The sequence below is a fragment of the Podarcis gaigeae genome (genome assembly GCF_964106915.1).
Source record: "Podarcis gaigeae genome assembly, chromosome: 13".
Taxonomy (NCBI): Eukaryota; Metazoa; Chordata; class Lepidosauria; order Squamata; family Lacertidae; genus Podarcis; species Podarcis gaigeae.
Genome location: NC_139689.1, coordinates 16,589,726 through 16,607,683, shown reverse-complemented (window position 1 = coordinate 16,607,683; position 17,958 = coordinate 16,589,726). Strand labels below are relative to the sequence as shown.

The 17,958-nt window shown below is 48.3% G+C and overlaps 1 protein-coding gene across 2 annotated transcripts in view; it reads left to right on the top strand.

The window, feature by feature from the left end:
• The first annotated feature begins 2,620 nt into the window (after positions 1-2,620).
• LOC310829199 (caspase recruitment domain-containing protein 8-like) overlaps positions 2,621-17,958 on the top strand; it is a 42,507-nt gene continuing 27,169 nt past the window's right edge. Inside the window, exons 1-11 of one of the 2 annotated variants that reach the window (XM_083707424.1) lie at positions 2,621-3,176; positions 4,317-4,546; positions 4,652-4,798; positions 5,891-5,955; positions 6,336-6,559; positions 7,648-7,901; positions 8,300-8,428; positions 8,910-9,048; positions 9,163-9,198; positions 9,710-9,745; positions 10,322-11,397. In XM_083707424.1, the coding sequence (XP_083563550.1) occupies positions 2,882-3,176; positions 4,317-4,546; positions 4,652-4,798; positions 5,891-5,955; positions 6,336-6,559; positions 7,648-7,901; positions 8,300-8,428; positions 8,910-9,048; positions 9,163-9,198; positions 9,710-9,745; positions 10,322-10,602 (1,836 nt within the window). In that variant the 5' untranslated portion in view covers positions 2,621-2,881 and the 3' untranslated portion in view covers positions 10,603-11,397. Of the gene's footprint in view, positions 3,177-4,316; positions 4,547-4,651; positions 4,799-5,890; positions 5,956-6,335; positions 6,560-7,647; positions 7,902-8,299; positions 8,429-8,909; positions 9,049-9,162; positions 9,199-9,709; positions 9,746-10,321; positions 11,398-17,958 lie in introns of those variants that run through there. The other variant, XM_083707425.1, reaches the window with a different exon arrangement.

The following is a 17,958-nucleotide window of genomic DNA, read 5'->3' as shown; positions in this document are numbered from 1 at the left end:
AGGGTCTTCCCAGCGCTACCTGGAGACCACACGGGATTGAACCTTGGGTCTTTTTGCATAAAAGCAAGCGCTCTTCCATTGAGTCATGGACCTTCCCCAATCAGCCTAGTCTGAAGTTTTACGCACTGAATGTGCTCCTACTGCCAGCATTAGGAAGGGAAGGGCAATTGTCACACCATATACAGCTAAATGCAGGCATGCTGGAATATTCTGTTACTGATTTGCTACTAATGCAAACAATGGTGTATCACTCTACCTTTCAACCTGTGGAGTTGTGACCGAGTTAACCAGATGATTCTGATGTCGTTTTAATATATCACCCGGCTCAGCTGCCTTTAATTTGTTTTTTCCTCCCGCTTCATCCCACCAGAACGTCTCTCTCTCCAGTCCTGCAGAAACCACATGCTGCAAAAATCAGCATTTTTAAGTGCATGACTGTGCCAGGAGAAGGGATATTCCCAAACAGCATCATAGGACACTCCAAGACAGCCGGTATTTTTGAATGGGGATTCCAACCACACATGAGCAAATTCAGTTTGCGCAATTAAAGCAGATTTGAAGCTGTTGTGCAACATTTTCACTTTCCCAAAAGGAAACTGACAGAAAAATGTGGTGGGAAATGTTAGACAGCACTTACTTTGAAGCAACATCTAGCCTTCCTGCAAATGAATCAGAGCAAATGCTGCCATCTAATTTCCCTGCAAACAAATTGAGATAAATGCCCCCCCCCACTTTTATTTTTTGTTTGTTTATTTATTTAGCCGTTTTAACTTTCACACAATACAGCGTCTGTACTGAGATGAAGACGCCAATATACAGCTCCCAAGGGATAATATTCAGGTCTCAGAAACTAACGTTTTGTTGCTTTCCTTCTGAATCTGTGGCTTTTGAGACTTCTGAGAATCATTTGAGGAAGTGCAAAATTAGGCAGGGGGGAAAAAACCTTTTGTAACAAATCTGGTTTTTTTGAGGCAGTGAGAGACATGAGAAAGAGGTCCTGCGGTCTTACAGAAAGTGTATCAAAGAAGTTACTCTGTGGATTCCCTATTAATGAATACATTAATAGAATACATTGCTGATGCTGCGCCGCTGGCACACGATTTCCGTTCTCATCCTGGGGCAAAGTTCTCAACTCAAGGTAACTCTTCCAGGTTAGTGGAGCTTGTAACCTGAAGCGTTTGTAACCTGAGGCATTTGTAACTCGAGGTACCACTGTACTGATAATTTACCTGGTGCAGAGAATAGGTTGCCCCAACTCCTAACCATCCTTCTTCCTCTCCCCTCCATGGAGGATGACTTCCCATCACATGTCTTGTTTAACTAAATGTTAATGGGAGGAAATGGGGATCAGCAACCTCCCAAAATAGCCAGGAAGTCAAATGCAAAGAGAGCACATTAGGGCATCCTGACTACTTCAATAGAGTTCTGGAATTAAGGAGAGGGGTGAGGAGGTCCTGGTTCTTTTTTCGTGTACAACTCGGCTAATATTGGTAGGACTTATGCATATCCTAAAAGGCAACACCAAATCACACACACCAAATCGCCCCCAAAAGAGAGCGAAGCAGATTCATGCATTTATTTATAAAAGTATTTGTATACTGCTATACCATTAATACCATGAGTAGGCAAACTAAGGCCTGGGGGCCGGATCTGGCCCAATCGCCTTCTAAATCCGGCCCACAGACAGTCCAGGAATCAGCGTGTTGTTACATGAGTAGAATGTGTCCTTTTATTTAAAAGCCATCTCTGGGTTATTTGTGGGACATAGGAATTCGTTCATCCCCCCCCCCAAAAAAAATATATAGTCCAGCCCACCACAAGGTCTGAGGGACAGTGAACTGGCCCCCTGCTGAAAGTTTCCTGACCCCTGATTAATACACAATATGGCAAAGTGGTTTACAGCAGCAAAACTATGCAAAAAAAAAAAAAGTTTAAACCAGACATCACTTGACCATTATGGAAGGATAATTACCGTTATTTCCTGCATAGGCCAGTCAGAATAGAACAGTTTTCAGCAGAGGTTTAAAAGTTGGCACAAAAGATGCCTGAATCTCTGGGCGGATGACACTAATGGTTATATTTCTTATTTTCAAATGAACCTCTGTGAGGCTGAAAATTCATATATCAGCACGGTGTGGGTTCCCCTCCCCACGTGCATCGCGCTGCGGTTGCTCAACCACCTGCTGCGTCCCGTCCCTTCCTCCCGCTTTCCCCCGGCCTCCTCCCAGCTTTGGATCCCGGGGACAAGAAACCCCTTCCCTTCTACCACAATGTAGGAAAAACCTCTCTCAGAAAAGCTTAAACAGACTTCAGAGTCCTTCCCCTCGGAGCCCTTCCGAAGCCGCGCAACTTGCGCGCCTGCCGAAGCGCACGGCTGGGCGGGGGCGGAAAAGAGAGAGCAGCGGGAAGAAAAAGTCCTTCAGGCCATCTCGTCCCCGCCGTCGAGTCTGCTGGTGTCTGAAGTGAAAATGCTCCTCTGGTTCCCCAGGCGATTGGGGGCGGTAGGCGGAGAAGGCGAGAGTCTCAAGATCCCAGCGCAAGGGATGAGGAAGTCGCGTGCTAAGGAGAGAAACCGAAACGTCGCAGAAAGCCTCCAGCAGGCTTCGGCGTCCTGGCAGAGACTGCGCACCTGCTTAAGCGCAGGGGTCGGGCAGGAGCGAGCCGCGGCAATCGCGGGCTCCGTCACCGCCGTCGAGTCCCCTGGTGTCTGAAGCGGGGCTCTGCCTCTCGGGACTTCGACGGGGCGAGCGACTGAAGAGGACAGGGAAGGCGGCTGGGAGAGGCCAGAAACCCGCGCAGAGCTTCCCCGCCCGAGGGATGTGGAAGTAGCCCGTTAAGGAGAAGGAAGCCGCTCTTGCAGGGCCTTTGGGTGGGGGGGGAAATGCTGTCGGTGAAATGTTTTCTGAGCTGCGCTGGGGACGGGTGCTTCTCTGAAGAGGATTCTTTCCGCTCCGGCAGAGCATCCCGGCCGCCAAGTCTCCGCTTGTTCCGTGGCGCCAGCCGTGGCCCCCTGAGTCTCACCCCGGCGCGCTCCGAGGAGGGAGAGCTGGAGAAGTTCCCGGTTGAGCTGCTCCGCCACACCTGCGAGAGCAGCGCCGTGGAGGTGGCGGCCGAGGCGCGGAGGACCATCGACGGCCGGCGCCAGGCGGACAAGCGCCTCCTCCGCAGCAGGCAAGGTAAGGATCTCGGGAAGGGGAGCCGTTGCTTCGCCCGGATCTCCTATGGAAACGTTGGCCGGGAGAGGGGGGGGTTTGCTTCCCGGGGTCCAGCTGTACAAGCGCGTGGCGACAAAATTGGAGGGGCGACTTGGGAATCCCCTGCCTCCCTTCCTATATCCCCGCTTTGCTCTCCTTCTCCCATTCATTATTCCATTGCATCACCTCAACATGGGCATTAAACGGCAGGGACGAAATTTCGAATATATTGTATCTCGCTTCTATGCGTTATTCTGAAGAACACTTTCTTACTCAACCTTCCTTTGCAACAGTTATTTTTGGGAAATGGCAAGCAGGGCTAGGAAAGACTTGCCTCTATCTGCCGCCTTGGAGAGTAAATTGACCTTGAAAGTTGGCCCTGAGAAATTAGGCAGCCAAGCGGTAGGATCCAGTATAGGGAAGCTTCTCATACCCTGTTGAGGTTCTCGTTCTTTTTCTGCTGATGTCAAAACTGTGGGAATGTTCTGGGGTGCAGGAGAGGATATATTGACTAATTATATCCTTATCCAACTTGTACTAACAAGTTCCCAAAATATCAGCAGAGTTTATAAACATTCTCCTTTTAGTTCGCAACAGTAACGTGTGCACAGGTTCGCTAGAACCTCTATAATAATTACTCTGGTAATTTCCCCTTTGTTCCCTCTTAAAATACAAGACACAACACAGTCTTTATAAAAGTATAAAAGAGTTTACTCACGTTCTGTTCACAATATGATCCCAGAAGGTAGGCAGGCTTAAAAAAGGTAAAATACATTTAGAATCTATCTTGTAGCAAGATAGTCCTTATCTCCTCTCTTGGCTGGGAGCCAAGAGAGCATCCTTAGATGTTTCCTCATCAAAGGAAGATGGCAGAGAGAGATGGCAGAGGCAAGAGAGAGAGATGGCTGCCTGCCCTGTGCTCTTATCATTTACCTGCACAGGTGAGGCCACACCCACCTCTGGTCACATGCGGAGGAAGTCCGTCCCCAGGAAGTTTACCTGCTTGCTAGACAGACATCCCTCCCCATGTTCTAACACGTACACTCTAGGAATGTTGTCATTGACTGCTCCTGTGTTTACATCCCACAAAAACAAACAAGCAAACAAACGTTTCTACAACAGGTAATTTGCAAAATGTCACAATGTCTAGTGATGAGATGATCCACACGGGAAGGAAACATCTATGGAAAATTCCTGAAAAGGACCCAGAACACATTTTCGAAGAATGTGAGAAAGGTCACAAATTGCCAATTAGAACTAAGGAAATGGGGATGAAAACTTGTCACCAATTTGTGGAACACGTAGAAATGGACAATTGGAAACAGAGGCGGTCATACAAAATGCAGCACAAGGTGAGTTTGGTTTAGGGTTCTTCCTAATCCTCAAGGACAATGAAATTTCTCCTTCGTTCACAGTACAGCTATGTGGGATTATAAATAATTGTCCTTATTTTACAGAGTGGAATCAAATTTCAATCCAGATTCCTGCCCACTCGGTGTTGCGGTGAGAAAAAACCCCAGTTTTTAGAAGAAGAAAGCAGTAGTCAGACAGATGAGACTGCAGATTTGGGGGGAAGTGTCCCGTGTAGCAGGTGTCCCAGTAAGGTAAGGGACTGAACTCAATCTGATTTGCATTACCACCCACAGGAATGAGGAATACATGGATACTTTCAAGGTGAATCTACCAAACTTGAAATTCAAGTTTACTGTGGAAAGTAATCTGTTTGTGGGAATGTTAAGGAAGGTAGGAGAGGATATATAGTTTTGATATTATCCCTCCTCACGCTAGTGAGAAAACAGCAGGGGGGGGGATCCCTTTGCACCTTATTGGAAGTAAGTTGATGATTCGTTAGAATCATTTAATTAAGCAATCCAGTCTGCCTTGTCCAGTCTGGATTGTTGTTGGTAAGTTTCCACTTTATTTCCCACTTAAATAATAACACAACACAGTCTTCTTTAAAAATAAGAATAAAGTTTTACTCACATTCAGTTCACAGCAGTAATCTGAAGGCAGGCTTTATCTTGTGGTTACAGTGGGCTTTTGGGCTCCATCCTATGTGAAGGTTGAGCCATGTGCTGGCTGGGAGCCAGGAGAGCAAGAGTCCAAGAGAGAGATGGTTGCATGGTCAGCTAGGGTCATGCCCATTTACCTGGTCACACACAGGGGCAGGAAGCTCCAGAGCAGGTATGACAGGAAGTCCTCTCTGTCTAGAGCCACATTCCTCTGTGTGTCCATTCTAAGCAACAGGAAAATGTTGTACTTGGCTGCTCTAGTAATAATCCATTCCACACTTTTTAGAACCGTTGGTGTTGGTTTGTGTGTGTGTCAATATATAGTGGTAAAGCAGTTTCCATACAGTTGGCAATGGAAGTAAATAGAATTGCAATTGACTTTCTGTACTATCACACTGTGATTTCAGTTTCGGGTAGAATCACCAGTCCTATTCACATTTTACAGACAGTCCACTGAATGTTATCAATTTGAAATCCACACTTTTTTCTGGTGCTTTAACATTTTTTAATCAATGTACATTCAGCTTGTAGTGGAGTTCTTCAATTTCAGCCCACTTTCATGGAATGTCTCCTACACTTAACTGCCTGTTGAGGATTTTGGGGAAGAAAGACATTCTCATTTTCAGATGAGGTTGGGTGGGGGGTGCATTGGCATCAATACTAATCATTACTGCTTTGTTAAAGGCTCTTCCAGGAAAAATCAACCCGGAGGTTGTTCTGGATTTACAAGGGAATCATGCATCCTACAAGTGAGTAATTTATCTCACACATTTTTCAGCCTACCTTCTGGGGAATGTTCTGTAGACCCGGCTCATGTGGGTCTCACAATCATTATAAACGTTGGTGTTCTCTAAAGCACACCCAGTTTACATCTGTAGCTGCACATTTATGTGGTAGATCAGTAGCAGTGACCAAGATCTACTGTATTTCAAGGAAGCTGTGGGTCAGCTACTATATCAGATGCAGGAAAACCAAGGAAGAATAACCACAAATTTCAGGCAGTGTTAAACTTTTACTACATGATATGTTTTACCAAGCAAGCACATAGGACACGAGTTATGATTTCTCTTAACAGCAAAGGAATGTGTTCCACCCCTTCCCCATTTGACTTTTTCTTGCTTGCTTTCAGGTTATGCTTTACTGAGCCTGGCTCTTTCCGTTGCTGTTATACTGATCTCATATTTGAGGTGAGGGGCGCTGTGACCATCACATACCAATTTGACTCATGGCCTAAACACCTGAACAGGTGGGATGCATGGAAGTTGATGGTTGCCGGCCCTTTGCTCAACATCCAAGCAGATCCAGTCGAGTCTGTGTCAGCTATTCAACTCCCTCACTTCTTGTGTCTTGCAGGTACGGTAAGAGAAAGATTCCATAACCATTGTAACAGGAATCCTAAATGGGATTGACTATCATGGCATTCTGCATGAGAGGGAGAAGTAGGCTTCCTAACCTAAGCTCTTATTCTCCCCCACTTGTAACATGCTTGTCCCTCTTAAACCATTTTGATTGTGAGAATAGCAGGGCAATAAATAGGCATTAAACGTCGGATTTGACTAACATTTACTCAGAGTAAACCCACTGAAAGGAATGACTAAATGGGTCAATTCATTTAAATGGGTAAAGATTAGTCATTTGGGAGGTAGGACAGGATACACATCTAATAAATAATAAATGGTAGTTGAATAGTTCATGTTAACTTGAGTATGCACCTCTTGAGCGTTTACACACTCTTCCAAGGACAAAATACCTCTGCTGTCTATAGCCCATGTTTTCTGGTTTCCACCTTGGTAAATCACTGCTCTTGATTTGCATTATGGGAAGACGAGCAGATGCTCCTTGAACTTTAGTTCCCATTCCTTACTACCAATTCAGATAATAAATGCTGCTGTGTGGTTTGAATTGCAGCTATTATATTCCAAGGACCGCCAGATCCATTGTAGGTGCAGACAGTGAATCTCAATCCAGACAAAACTGTTGATTAGTGGAAGGAGAGTTCTAAGGGGCTGGCAGAGAAGTCTAGAGGACCATCTCTGGCCCCCAAGACTGAGGATACCCACTTTTGCTGTAGTGCCTCAGCTAAGGAACTTCTTGTTGCAGTAGAGCCAGTTCATGTCTTACGGTATTGGAATCTGGGCAACAGAGAGCAGATGCTCATTTGAGACAATCTGTGCTAGACATAAAGCAGCATCTATTATCACAGGCTATCAAAAAAAGCAAGCCAGTTATGCAAAAAAAAAAAAAAAGGCTGGATAAATTGATGACCAGCCATCAATTGAAACAGCATATCACCATTCCAGTGTACAGTATTTTGAACCTTCTGGAGTCTTCAGGAATGGGTGAACTAAAGGTCGTAAGAACTAGGTGCCTACCTTAGGGCAGTGGGTCTGCAGGCTAACTACTATTAAACTGTGTTTCATTTGCATTCCTTTCTCTGATAGGTAAAAAGGGTTCCCAAGTCCTCATAGCACATTTTGTCGGTAGGATGATGAGTCTGCAGAAGCCAGACAGAGTGGGACCACTTCATGCTGTGTTGGAAAACCCCAAGTTATCTCCCTGTGGAGCAGTTTTCAAAAAGTTTTGGTTTAAGCAAAAGATAAAGGTGCACGCTGTGGCCCTGCTCTATGAAAAGCTGGAAGTCTCTGCTCCAATATTCCACCTCTACCTCCTCCCCAATGACTCTTCCTTTAAAAAGGTAACCAGGAATCTCCAGTTCTACTAGGTTCTACAAATTTGCAAGATGATTAGCTTGATCCTGTTGATCAGAGCAAGGATCTGGTCTGAAGGCATATGAAGCCATCATCTTGCTGAGGCCAAGCAGGTCAGGGTTTGGTCAGTGCCTGTGTGGGGGGTTAATTAGGAACTGCATGTGTGGTTTCTTGGATTCCATGGTGGGGAAAAAACAGGGAATCCATTGACCAAGATTCAGTATTGAGTGTCAAAGTGACCTAGGTTTCCTTATATGTTGTTAGTCTCGGAAGCGTTTACCCAGAGAATATCTGAACCTCTGCCAGTTCAGTTTGTTGGAAAATCCTCCAGCAGTTTGTCATCTTCTTTGCATGTCTCAAAAGTGACTTTGTTTGCTCGTTCCAGGCTGTCCATGAGTATGAAGTGAAGTGCCATTCACGAAAAATGCAAAAAAATCCTGTGACCATGAAACCTCTTAAGATTGGCTCTTGCTTCTTTGTGCAGAAGTTAGATGGTGTCACAATCTATCCGAAGGTACAGTGCGAAGAGGGTGAAAGGTTTTGCTGGGAGGGTACCTAACCTGTGAGGTATGAGAATAGGAGAAACTCAGCTCAGACCTCTTCAGCCATTTGCTTACCCTCTTGAATGGAGGGCTGGGTGGAAAGCTGTGGGTTAAGCAACATTCGCACATAGAATCATAGAGTCGGAAGGAACTTTGGGAGTCATCTTTTCCACCTGCCTCTACAGTCCACCTCCCTACCCAGTGCAAGCTCTCCAAAGAAGGATGCAAATACCTGTTAAATCCCTTTGGAGATGACTGTGCAGCCTCTTATTAAATAATGCCAGTGACGTTGGGGCCACCACCTCCCAAGGCACTGTCCCAATGGTAACAACTGTTACCATGAGGAAGTTTTCCGAAAGGTTTTGCCAAAATCCACCTCCTTGCAATTTCTACCCATTGTTTTAGTCCTGCTCACTGGACCAACAGAAGTCCATCTTTCACTCATTCTTACAGGAACTGAAGTTAAACTACCTGAATGCAGACATGAAACAGCAGTACATTGAACTGTGTGCTCAGCACATGCAGGATGAACTGGAGCTCAACCTGATAAATAAGAAGGATGAACTTGTGTGGAGGGCCTGTGTGAGACACGGTGAGCATTGATTGAAAGAGGACAAAAGGTTGGACCATCCATTGGGAAGCAGGCTAATGGAGGACATTCCAGCCACATTTCCCCTCTGATTTCCCTTTTTCTGTTATCTTTCAGATGAGTTGACTTCTTCTGTTCTGCCCGCAGCACAAGGTAAGTTTTATTTAATTATTTTAATTGTTTATTCACTTCCCCTGTGTTTGTGTTTGTATCCGATCCTTCTTCCCAATAGGTGCAAAGAGTAAGCATTTGATACTAAGGCAATGCAACACACGCCCCAACTGAAATATGATTCAGGATCAACTTTGGTGATCCAGATCTGGTTCAGTTCACATTAATATGGATCTGGCCCAACCCAATATGGAGTCCTGATCTGAATTGAAATCCAGGAAAAAACAAATCTTCAAAAATGTCATTTGCTGCATTCGGAAACCAAAAGAGCTATAGCCTTTTGTTTGTTTGTTATTTCACATAGGTGGTGAAACTTGGGAAACATGAGGGGATTAACATTGCCAAATTTCAGACAGGGTAACTCTGGGTTAGCCACCTTTAAACATTTGATCAAGGAAGGACTCCATGATTTGACCAAAGCTTGAGATGAAGGATTGATAAGGACATCCCAATCATAGTTTGTCTAACTTCCCTCTTTTATGTCCCCTTTCAGAAGACTTGACGCCTTCTGTTTTGCACTCAGTCCAAGGTCAGTAGGAATCTATAAGATGGTCTCATGTAACCAGGTCTTCTCCCAAGGACAAAGGTCTCTTGCATACTAAATTGTCATGGATTTAGAAGGCAGATAGTCAGTAGAATTTTATGGTCTTACAGGTGGTTTTTGAAAACATATGTAAGTAACAAGTGTGGCTCACCCAAATCTGCCCACCTGCAAAGTCCTATTCTGCACTTGGTAACTGACATAGTGTCAGTGGATAAGCTGGGGTGGCCCATATTGGTGAACTCCTTCTGGAGCTCAGTAAGTTAGTATTAACTGTTTTAGTAATTGTCATTTTGCAAATAACCACAGAGATAGATATGAAGCCAGGCATCTCACATCCTGGTCAAGGATGCCAGCAGACCAACGCAGCTCTTGCCTTTGCATGGCTGCTGACAGACCAATGAGCTTTCCATTACTACTGTCCCAGGGGCAAAATTGTTGCGGAAGTAGAGGCTCTTGGAGGCAAGTTAAGTCCTGGATCACCTCCGACCAGAGGTCAGTCTCTTGCAGCATCTTCTAACCCCCCCCCCTTTAAATGTGAATTGTTCTTCTTTTGTGTGACAGATGCTCATCCACCCAGCTCCTCTGACTGCCATTTCATTGAACAGCACCGGGAACAGCTGATCCAGCGGACCACCAACGTTGCAGCAGTCCTGGATATGCTGCACGGACAAATCCTGGATGAAGAACAGTACCAAAAAATCTCTTCGAGGGAAACTAACCAAGAAAAAATGAGGGAACTCTACACGCTGGTGCCTGGCTGGAACCCCTATTGCAAGGATCAGTTCTACAAGGCATTGAAGGCCAAAAACAGGTTCCTTATTGCTGACCTTGAATGGAGCTGAGGCTGCAGAAATGGAGAGATCTATCCCTGGGGATCCAGCTGCATGCATTAAATGATCTCATGCCTTACCTTTGGACTCCTGTGTTTTTAACATGGAGTACTGAATTAAGGAAATCAGCCCTGAGTGCTCACTGAAAAGACAGTTCCTGAAGCTGAGGCTCCAATACTTTGGCCACCTCATGAGAAGAGAAGACTCCCTGGAAAAGACCCTGATGTTGGGAAAGATGGAGGGCACAAGGAGAAGGGGACGACAGAGGACAAGATGGTTGGATAATGTTCTTGAAATTACCAACATGAGTTTGACCAAACTGCGGGAGGCAGTGGAAGACTGGCGTGCTCTGGTCCATGGAGTCATGAAGAGTCAGAAATGACTAAACAACAACAACTACTGAATCCATTAAGCTGTTCAAAGCAGAATTCCCTACTGCCTGAGCCTCCATCCTCTTCCTATCTTACTCCTGGTCCACACACACCCGCAGCTGGGGCTCTGCTTTGAATCTGTTCTTCTATGCAAACACCGTGAGAAGGACAATTTGAATACTGCCTCCAGGGCCTACCCGCTATACGATGAATTCAGCGATATCCTTCCCACCCGAACCTTCCCTCAAGGCCCTCAACCGGGCTATTCTAAACGCCACCGGGCGCCTTCGGCGGGCTCTGGAGTGCCAGTTCCCCGGGCAGCACTTCGGCAGAGGCCGGGAAGGAGAGCCCCGAGGAGCGCTTCCGCGCGCCGAAGGCACAGGCGGGAGAGAAGAGGGAAATTCTCCACTGGAGAGGAAGGACAAGGCTTCCGCGCCCGACGCAAAAAGTCCCCCCAAGCCCCGCCTCCTCCCTTCCGGAAGACAGAAAGCGAAAGCGGAAGCTGTTAGAGCAGAGGAGCTTCCTCAGACGGGAGGAAAGCGAAAGCAAGATGAGAATTGGAGCCCGCAGCTCCGCACCTGCCCCCTTCCGCCCGCGCGGCCAATCGGAGCCGACGCGAACGGCCAGGGAAGCCTTGGAATCAGAGCGTGTTCCTTTAGCGCCACCTGCTGGGCTCCGCCGCACTGTCGGGGGAAGGACGGGACCCGAGTGCCTCCTTCTCCCCTGCTGCTCGGCGCCCCACGGGACTTGCAGGAGTCGCATCTGGGGAAGTTCAAAGGCGGATTCCATGCGCTCGTCTGGGTTCCCAGAATGGGCGCAGCCAAGGGGGGGGCAGGTGTCAGCCAGATGGGCGGGGTATAAATAATAAATAAATAAATAAATAAATGTGTTTGTGTATATGTGCATAAAGCTTTCATCTGTTGAATCTCTGCCTGTCATGCGTCAAAAGCCTCTAACGTGGGAGAAAAAGAGATTAAGCGGCGGGCCCGAGGTTCGCTCTGTCAGTCTATCAGAAAACTCGAGCGGAATATATGAAAGTCTCGCGCCTTAGGTTTATAGAAAAGGGACGAGGGGTTGCCTGCGTGTGTGATTTCTGTGATGTTTACGAGAACAGACCAGCGCCTGGCTGTTCGCATGGCTTTTCTCTTTATTTCTTACAAACCTGCTCAGTCCCCCCAGCCCTATCTCTCCAGAATTTCGCTCCTGCAAGAGCCGTGTGCTGCAAACCCGCCAAGTATCCCTATTTTCAAAGGACAGTCCCGGATTTACAGGTTACTGATTTGATCCTGGCATGTCCCGCTTTTCTATTTTCATCGGAGAAATATTGGCGGGTATGGAAGAAGAGTTTGGATTTGATATCCCGCCTTTCACTCCCTTTAAGGAGTCTCAAAGCGGCTAACATTCTCCTTTCCCTTCCTCCCCCACAACAAACACTCTGTGGGGTGAGTGGGGCTGAGAGACTTCAAAGAAGTGTGACTGGCCCAAGGTCACCCAGCAGCTGCATGTGGAGGAGCGGGGGAATCGAACCCGGATCACCAGATTACGAGACTACCACTCTTAACCACTACACCACACTGGAGTTTTGCTACCCCCAAACCAAGGAGATATAAGTAACTAAGGGACCTTTAGAAGAAACCTAAAGGCAGCCCTCCATAGGGAAGTCTTTATTAAAGTTTAAGGTTTTATTATGTTTTTATATATGTTGGAAGCCACTCAGAGTGGCTGGGGCAACCTGGTCTGATGGCCGGGGTATAAATAATAACGTTGTTGTAATTGTTGTTGTTCCCCTATTTTCATCAGAGAAATGTTGGAGGGTTTGCCTGCACAACTTGGCACCAGGAAGAAGCAGGCGCGGCAAGGTCAGGTGGTATCTGGTGCGGAAAATTTCTTGTCAAACTCCGCCCCCCTTGATTTTTTTATTATTATTTTTGCCTGGAAAAATAGTTTGACTTTATTTCATATTTTCTTGCAAAGGAATGTGGATTCGGGGCCTCTGATAACAAGTAGGCGACTGTGGACAGATACTTAAATCTACAGGATGGATTTTGTTTTGGCTTGTGTTATTTTATTTATAGCAGGCACGTCCAACTCTCAAGAGACAGTGGCAACGGGCAGTGACAAAAGTTGCTGAACTCTTTTTTTCGGGGGGGGGGGAGATCGCGGGGCCTCCGAGGAGGCTACCTGCTGCCCTACAGCTACACCGGGGGCTGCGAAGGACCCTCCAGCGCAGCCAGCAGGTAAAGCCCCTTCTTGCCTGGGGTCCACCCCTTTTCGACTCCCCTGAGCCCAGGAGAGCCCCCCTCCGCATACCCACCCCCCCGGGTGTTTCCTTTCCTGATTTAGCAGAGGAAGATTTTCCTCCTCCTTTGAAAGGGAGTTGCCGGCAGCTTCCCGGCCCCGCTTGATTCGTCTGAGTGGCCAATGCCACCCGGTTCGGGGCAGCCGTCGGCGGATCTTCCTCCGCTCCCCTGAGGGCCCTGGGTCAGCCGGTTCCGCTCCAGCTCCCTTCTTGTCCTTCCTCCTCCAGGGCTCAGGATGCCTTGCAAGGGCCAGGGGAAGAAGGTGCCGCCGGCGCAGGCAGCCGGGACAGGACGCGCACCCCAGAGAGGACGCACAGCCCAGAGAGGACACGCAGCCCCCCGAGGATCGGGCGCAGCCCAGAGAGGAGGCGCAGCCCACCGAGGATCGCTCACAGCCCAGAGAGGACACGCAGCCCCCCGAGGATCGGGCGCAGCCCAGAGAGGACGCACAGCTCCCCGAGGATCGGGCGCAGCCCAGAGAGGACGCGCAGCCCCCCGAGGATCGGGCGCAGCCCAGAGTGGAGGCGCAGCCCCCGGAGGATCGCTCGCAGCCCAGAGTGGAGGCGTAGCCCCCGGAGGACCTCTCACAGCCCAGAGTGCTTTCTGGATACCCATTTAGCTTTGGCCCTGGCAGCGGTGGATACTAAGGATCGTGAGGGGGGGGTCTGGAGGGGAGCGAAACTTTTGCCTCGCCCCGAGTTCGGCGAGTTGCCGCGAAATGAGATACTCCGGTGGTTTAAAGCGGCAGTAGAATAAAGGTGGTTGAGGTTCATTAGCCCTTTTGGGAAAAAGGTAAAAGGCGGATCTAGACGGATCCTCGTGAATTCATATGATTTTTTCATTCAAATTAAATAAAACCACCATGATACTGTAGACTATGTCTTACTCTGTAGACAGCATCAAAAAAATCACGCATCCACTATTTCGTGGGGCCGCAGGGGCGCAAAAACATGTTTAAAAAACACAGATCCTCGTGGATCCTCATGATTTTTGCACAAGACCAGCCCAAAGTCACCATCAGTTCAAACATCATGGCCAGGGGCACAGCATCCACCACAAAAATCACGGATCCACGGCTTCCTGGCCATACCGTGGCCCAAAAACGTGGTTTTGAAGCACGGATCCTCATGGATCCTCACGCTTTTCGCATTAGGCCAACCCAAACTCACCGTCAAATCACATATCATAGCCAGGGGCACAGCCTACACCACAAAAACTCGGATCCACGCCTGCCTGGCCATGCCGTGGCCCAAAAACGTGGTTCCGAAGTAGGGATCCTCATGGATCCTCATGATTTTTGCACAAGACCAGCCCAAAGTCACCATCAGATCAAACATAATGGCCAGGGGCACAGCATCCACCACAAAAAACTCGGATCCACGCCTGCCTGGCCATACCGTGGCCCAAAAACGTAGTTTTGAAACACGGATCCTCATGGATCCTCACGCTTTTTGCACTAGATCAGCCCAAACTCACTGTCAAATCACACATCATGTCCAGGGGCACATCCTGCACCACAAAAAACTCGGATCCACGCCTGCCTGGCCATGCCATGGCCCAAAAACGTGGTTCCGAAGCATGGATCCTCACGCTTTTCGCATTGGGCCAACCCAAACTCACCGTCAGATCACACATCATAGCCAGGGGCACAACCTGCACCACAAAAAACTCGGATCCACGCCTGCCTGGCCATGCCGTGGCCCAAAAACGTGGTTTTGAATCACGGATCCTCATGGATCCTCACGCTTTTCGCATTGGGCCAACCCAAACTCACCGTCAGATCACACGTCATAGCCAGGGGCACAACCTGCACCACAAAAATCACGGATCGACGGCTTCCTGGCCATGCCGTGGCCCAAAAACGTGGTTCCGAAGCATGGATCCTCATGGATCCTCATGATTTTTGCACAAGACCAGCCCAAAGTCACCATCAGATCAAACATCATGGCCAGGGGAACAGCATCCACCACAAAAAAACTCGGATCCACGCCTGCCTGGCCATGCCATGGCCCAAAAACGTGGTTTTGAATCACGGATCCTCATGGATCCTCACGCTTTTCGCATTGGGCCAACCCAAACTCACCGTCAGATGACACGTCATAGCCAGGGGCACAACCTGCACCACAAAAATCACGGATCGACGGCTTCCTGGCCATACCTTGGCCCAAAAACGTGGTTTTGAAGCACGGATCCTCATGGATCCTCACACTTTTGCACTAGATCAGCCCAAACTCACCATCAAATCACACATCATGGCCAGGGGCACAGCCTGCACCACAAAAAACTCGGATCCACGGCTTCCTGGCCATATCGTGGCACAAAAACGTGGTTTTGAAGCACGGATCCTCATGGATCCTCACGCTTTTTGCACTGGGCCACACCTAAATCACAGTCAAATCACACATCATGTCCAGGGGCACAACCTGCAACACAAAAAACTGAGATCCACAGCTTCCTGGCAACACCATGGACCAAAAACATGGTTTTGAAGGACGGATCATCATGGATCCTAACACCTTTTGCATTGGGCCACCACAAACTCACCGTCAAATCACACATCATGTCCAGGGGCACAGCCTGCACCACAAAAGACTAGGATCCATGGTTATCTGGCAACGCCACGGCCCAATAACGTGGTTTTAAAGTCGGATTCTCACGGATCCTCACGCTTTTTTCATTGGGCCAACCGAAACTCATCGCCAAATCACATATCATAACCAGGGGCACAGCCTACATTACAAAAAACTCGGATCCACGGTTATCTGGCAACGCCATGGCCCAAATACTTGGTTTTGAAGCACGGATCCTCATGGATCCTTACGCTTTTCGCATTGGGCCAACCCAAACTCACTGTCAAATCATATATCATGGCCAGGGGGCACAGCCTGCACCACAAAAAACTAGGATCCACAGCTTACTGGTCATACCACAGCCCAAAGACGTGGTTTTGAAGCACGGATCCTCATGGATCCTCACACTTTTTGCACTAGATCAGCCCAAATTCACCATCAGATCAAGCATCATGGTCAGGGGCACAGCCTGCACCACAAAAATCACGGATGCACGGCTTCCTGGCCATACCGTGGCCCAAAAACGTGGTTTCAAAGCATGGATACTCATGGATCCTCACTCATTTTCCAGTGGGCCAACCCTAATTCACCGTCAAATCACACATCATGGCCAGGGGCACAGCATCCACCAAAAAAATCACATATCCACGGCTTCCTGGCAACACCATGGCCCAAAAATGTGGTTTCAAAACACGGATCCTCATGGATCCTTACGCTTTTCGCATTGGGCCAGCCCGAACTCACCGTCAAATCACACATGATGTCGAGGGATACAACTTGCACCACAAAAACCTAGGATCCACAGCTTCCTGGTCATAACACGGCCCATGGTTTTGAAGCACGGATCCTCATGGATCCTCACACTTTTCACATTGGGCCAACCCAAACGGCCCGTTAAATCGCACATCATGTGCAGGGGCACAGCCTGCACCACGAAAATCACGGATCCACGGCTTCCTGGCCACTCCGTGGTCCAAAAACATGGTTTTGAATCACGGATCCTCATGGATCCTCACACTTTTCGCATTGGGCCAACCCAAATTCACCGTCAGATCACACGTCATAGCCAGGGGCACAGCCTGCACCACAAAAAACTCGGCTCCACGGCTTCCTGGCAACACCGTGGCCCCAAAACGTGGTTTTGAAGCACGGATCCTGCTGGATCCTCACACTTTTGCACTGGGCCACCCCTAAATCACTGTCAAATCACACTTCATGCCATGGGGCACAGCTTGCACCGCAAAAAAAACTCGGATCCATGGGTTCCTGGCCATACCGTGGCCCAAAAACGTGGTTTCGAAGCATGGATCCTCATGGATCCTCACGCATTTTCCATTGGGCCAACCCAAACTCACCGTCAAATCACACATCATGGCCAGGGGCACAGCCTGGTAAAAGAAAATTAAATATGCTCAGAGTCCTGTAGTGATTTCATGCTCTTTATTGCAGCTTGTAAAACAGTGACTGAATTTCCCCCCAAACCTGAGGCTTTTATATACATTATTTACACAATGAGTCCCGTTTGACTGGCTGATTCTGCTTCCCTCCTGGAGCCTGATTGGTCTTTTCCTGCAAGCCAATCAGTTCTTGCATTCTAGGATCCTACTTGCCTATTGTTCTAGGATCCAAGCTTAGTACATAACAGGGAAGGAGCTAGACAAAGAATGATCCAAGAAGTCCCCAACGGCAGAACAGGCAGGTGATAACAAGCAGTGTGTTACAACGGCTCTGAAGGCGGATGAAGGCTGCAGCAGATAGGATCCACCAGTTCGTCGTGACTACTCATGCCATCAGAACAGAGCCCTACTGCGAAGGCTGTGCGTTGGTCAGCGTGCACTGATCTACACACATAAAACAAATTCACGCACAGGCATCTTCCAAAAACCCAACCCAACCCCCCCAAACCGTCCCCCCATGGCGATCACTAAATGGCCACGGGGGCAGGAATGTGAAGCCCCTAGTCATGAACTGACACATGGGCGGTGGATACAGATTCAGTCATTCTGACTCAAGGAATGAGGCAGTTGAGCAGCTCAGCAGCTGTATCCATGACTGAGCAGCCCCTTTTAGGATCCACTATGCTCACCCCGAAAAGGGGAAGGGGCTGGAAACGGTGCCCTAAACATA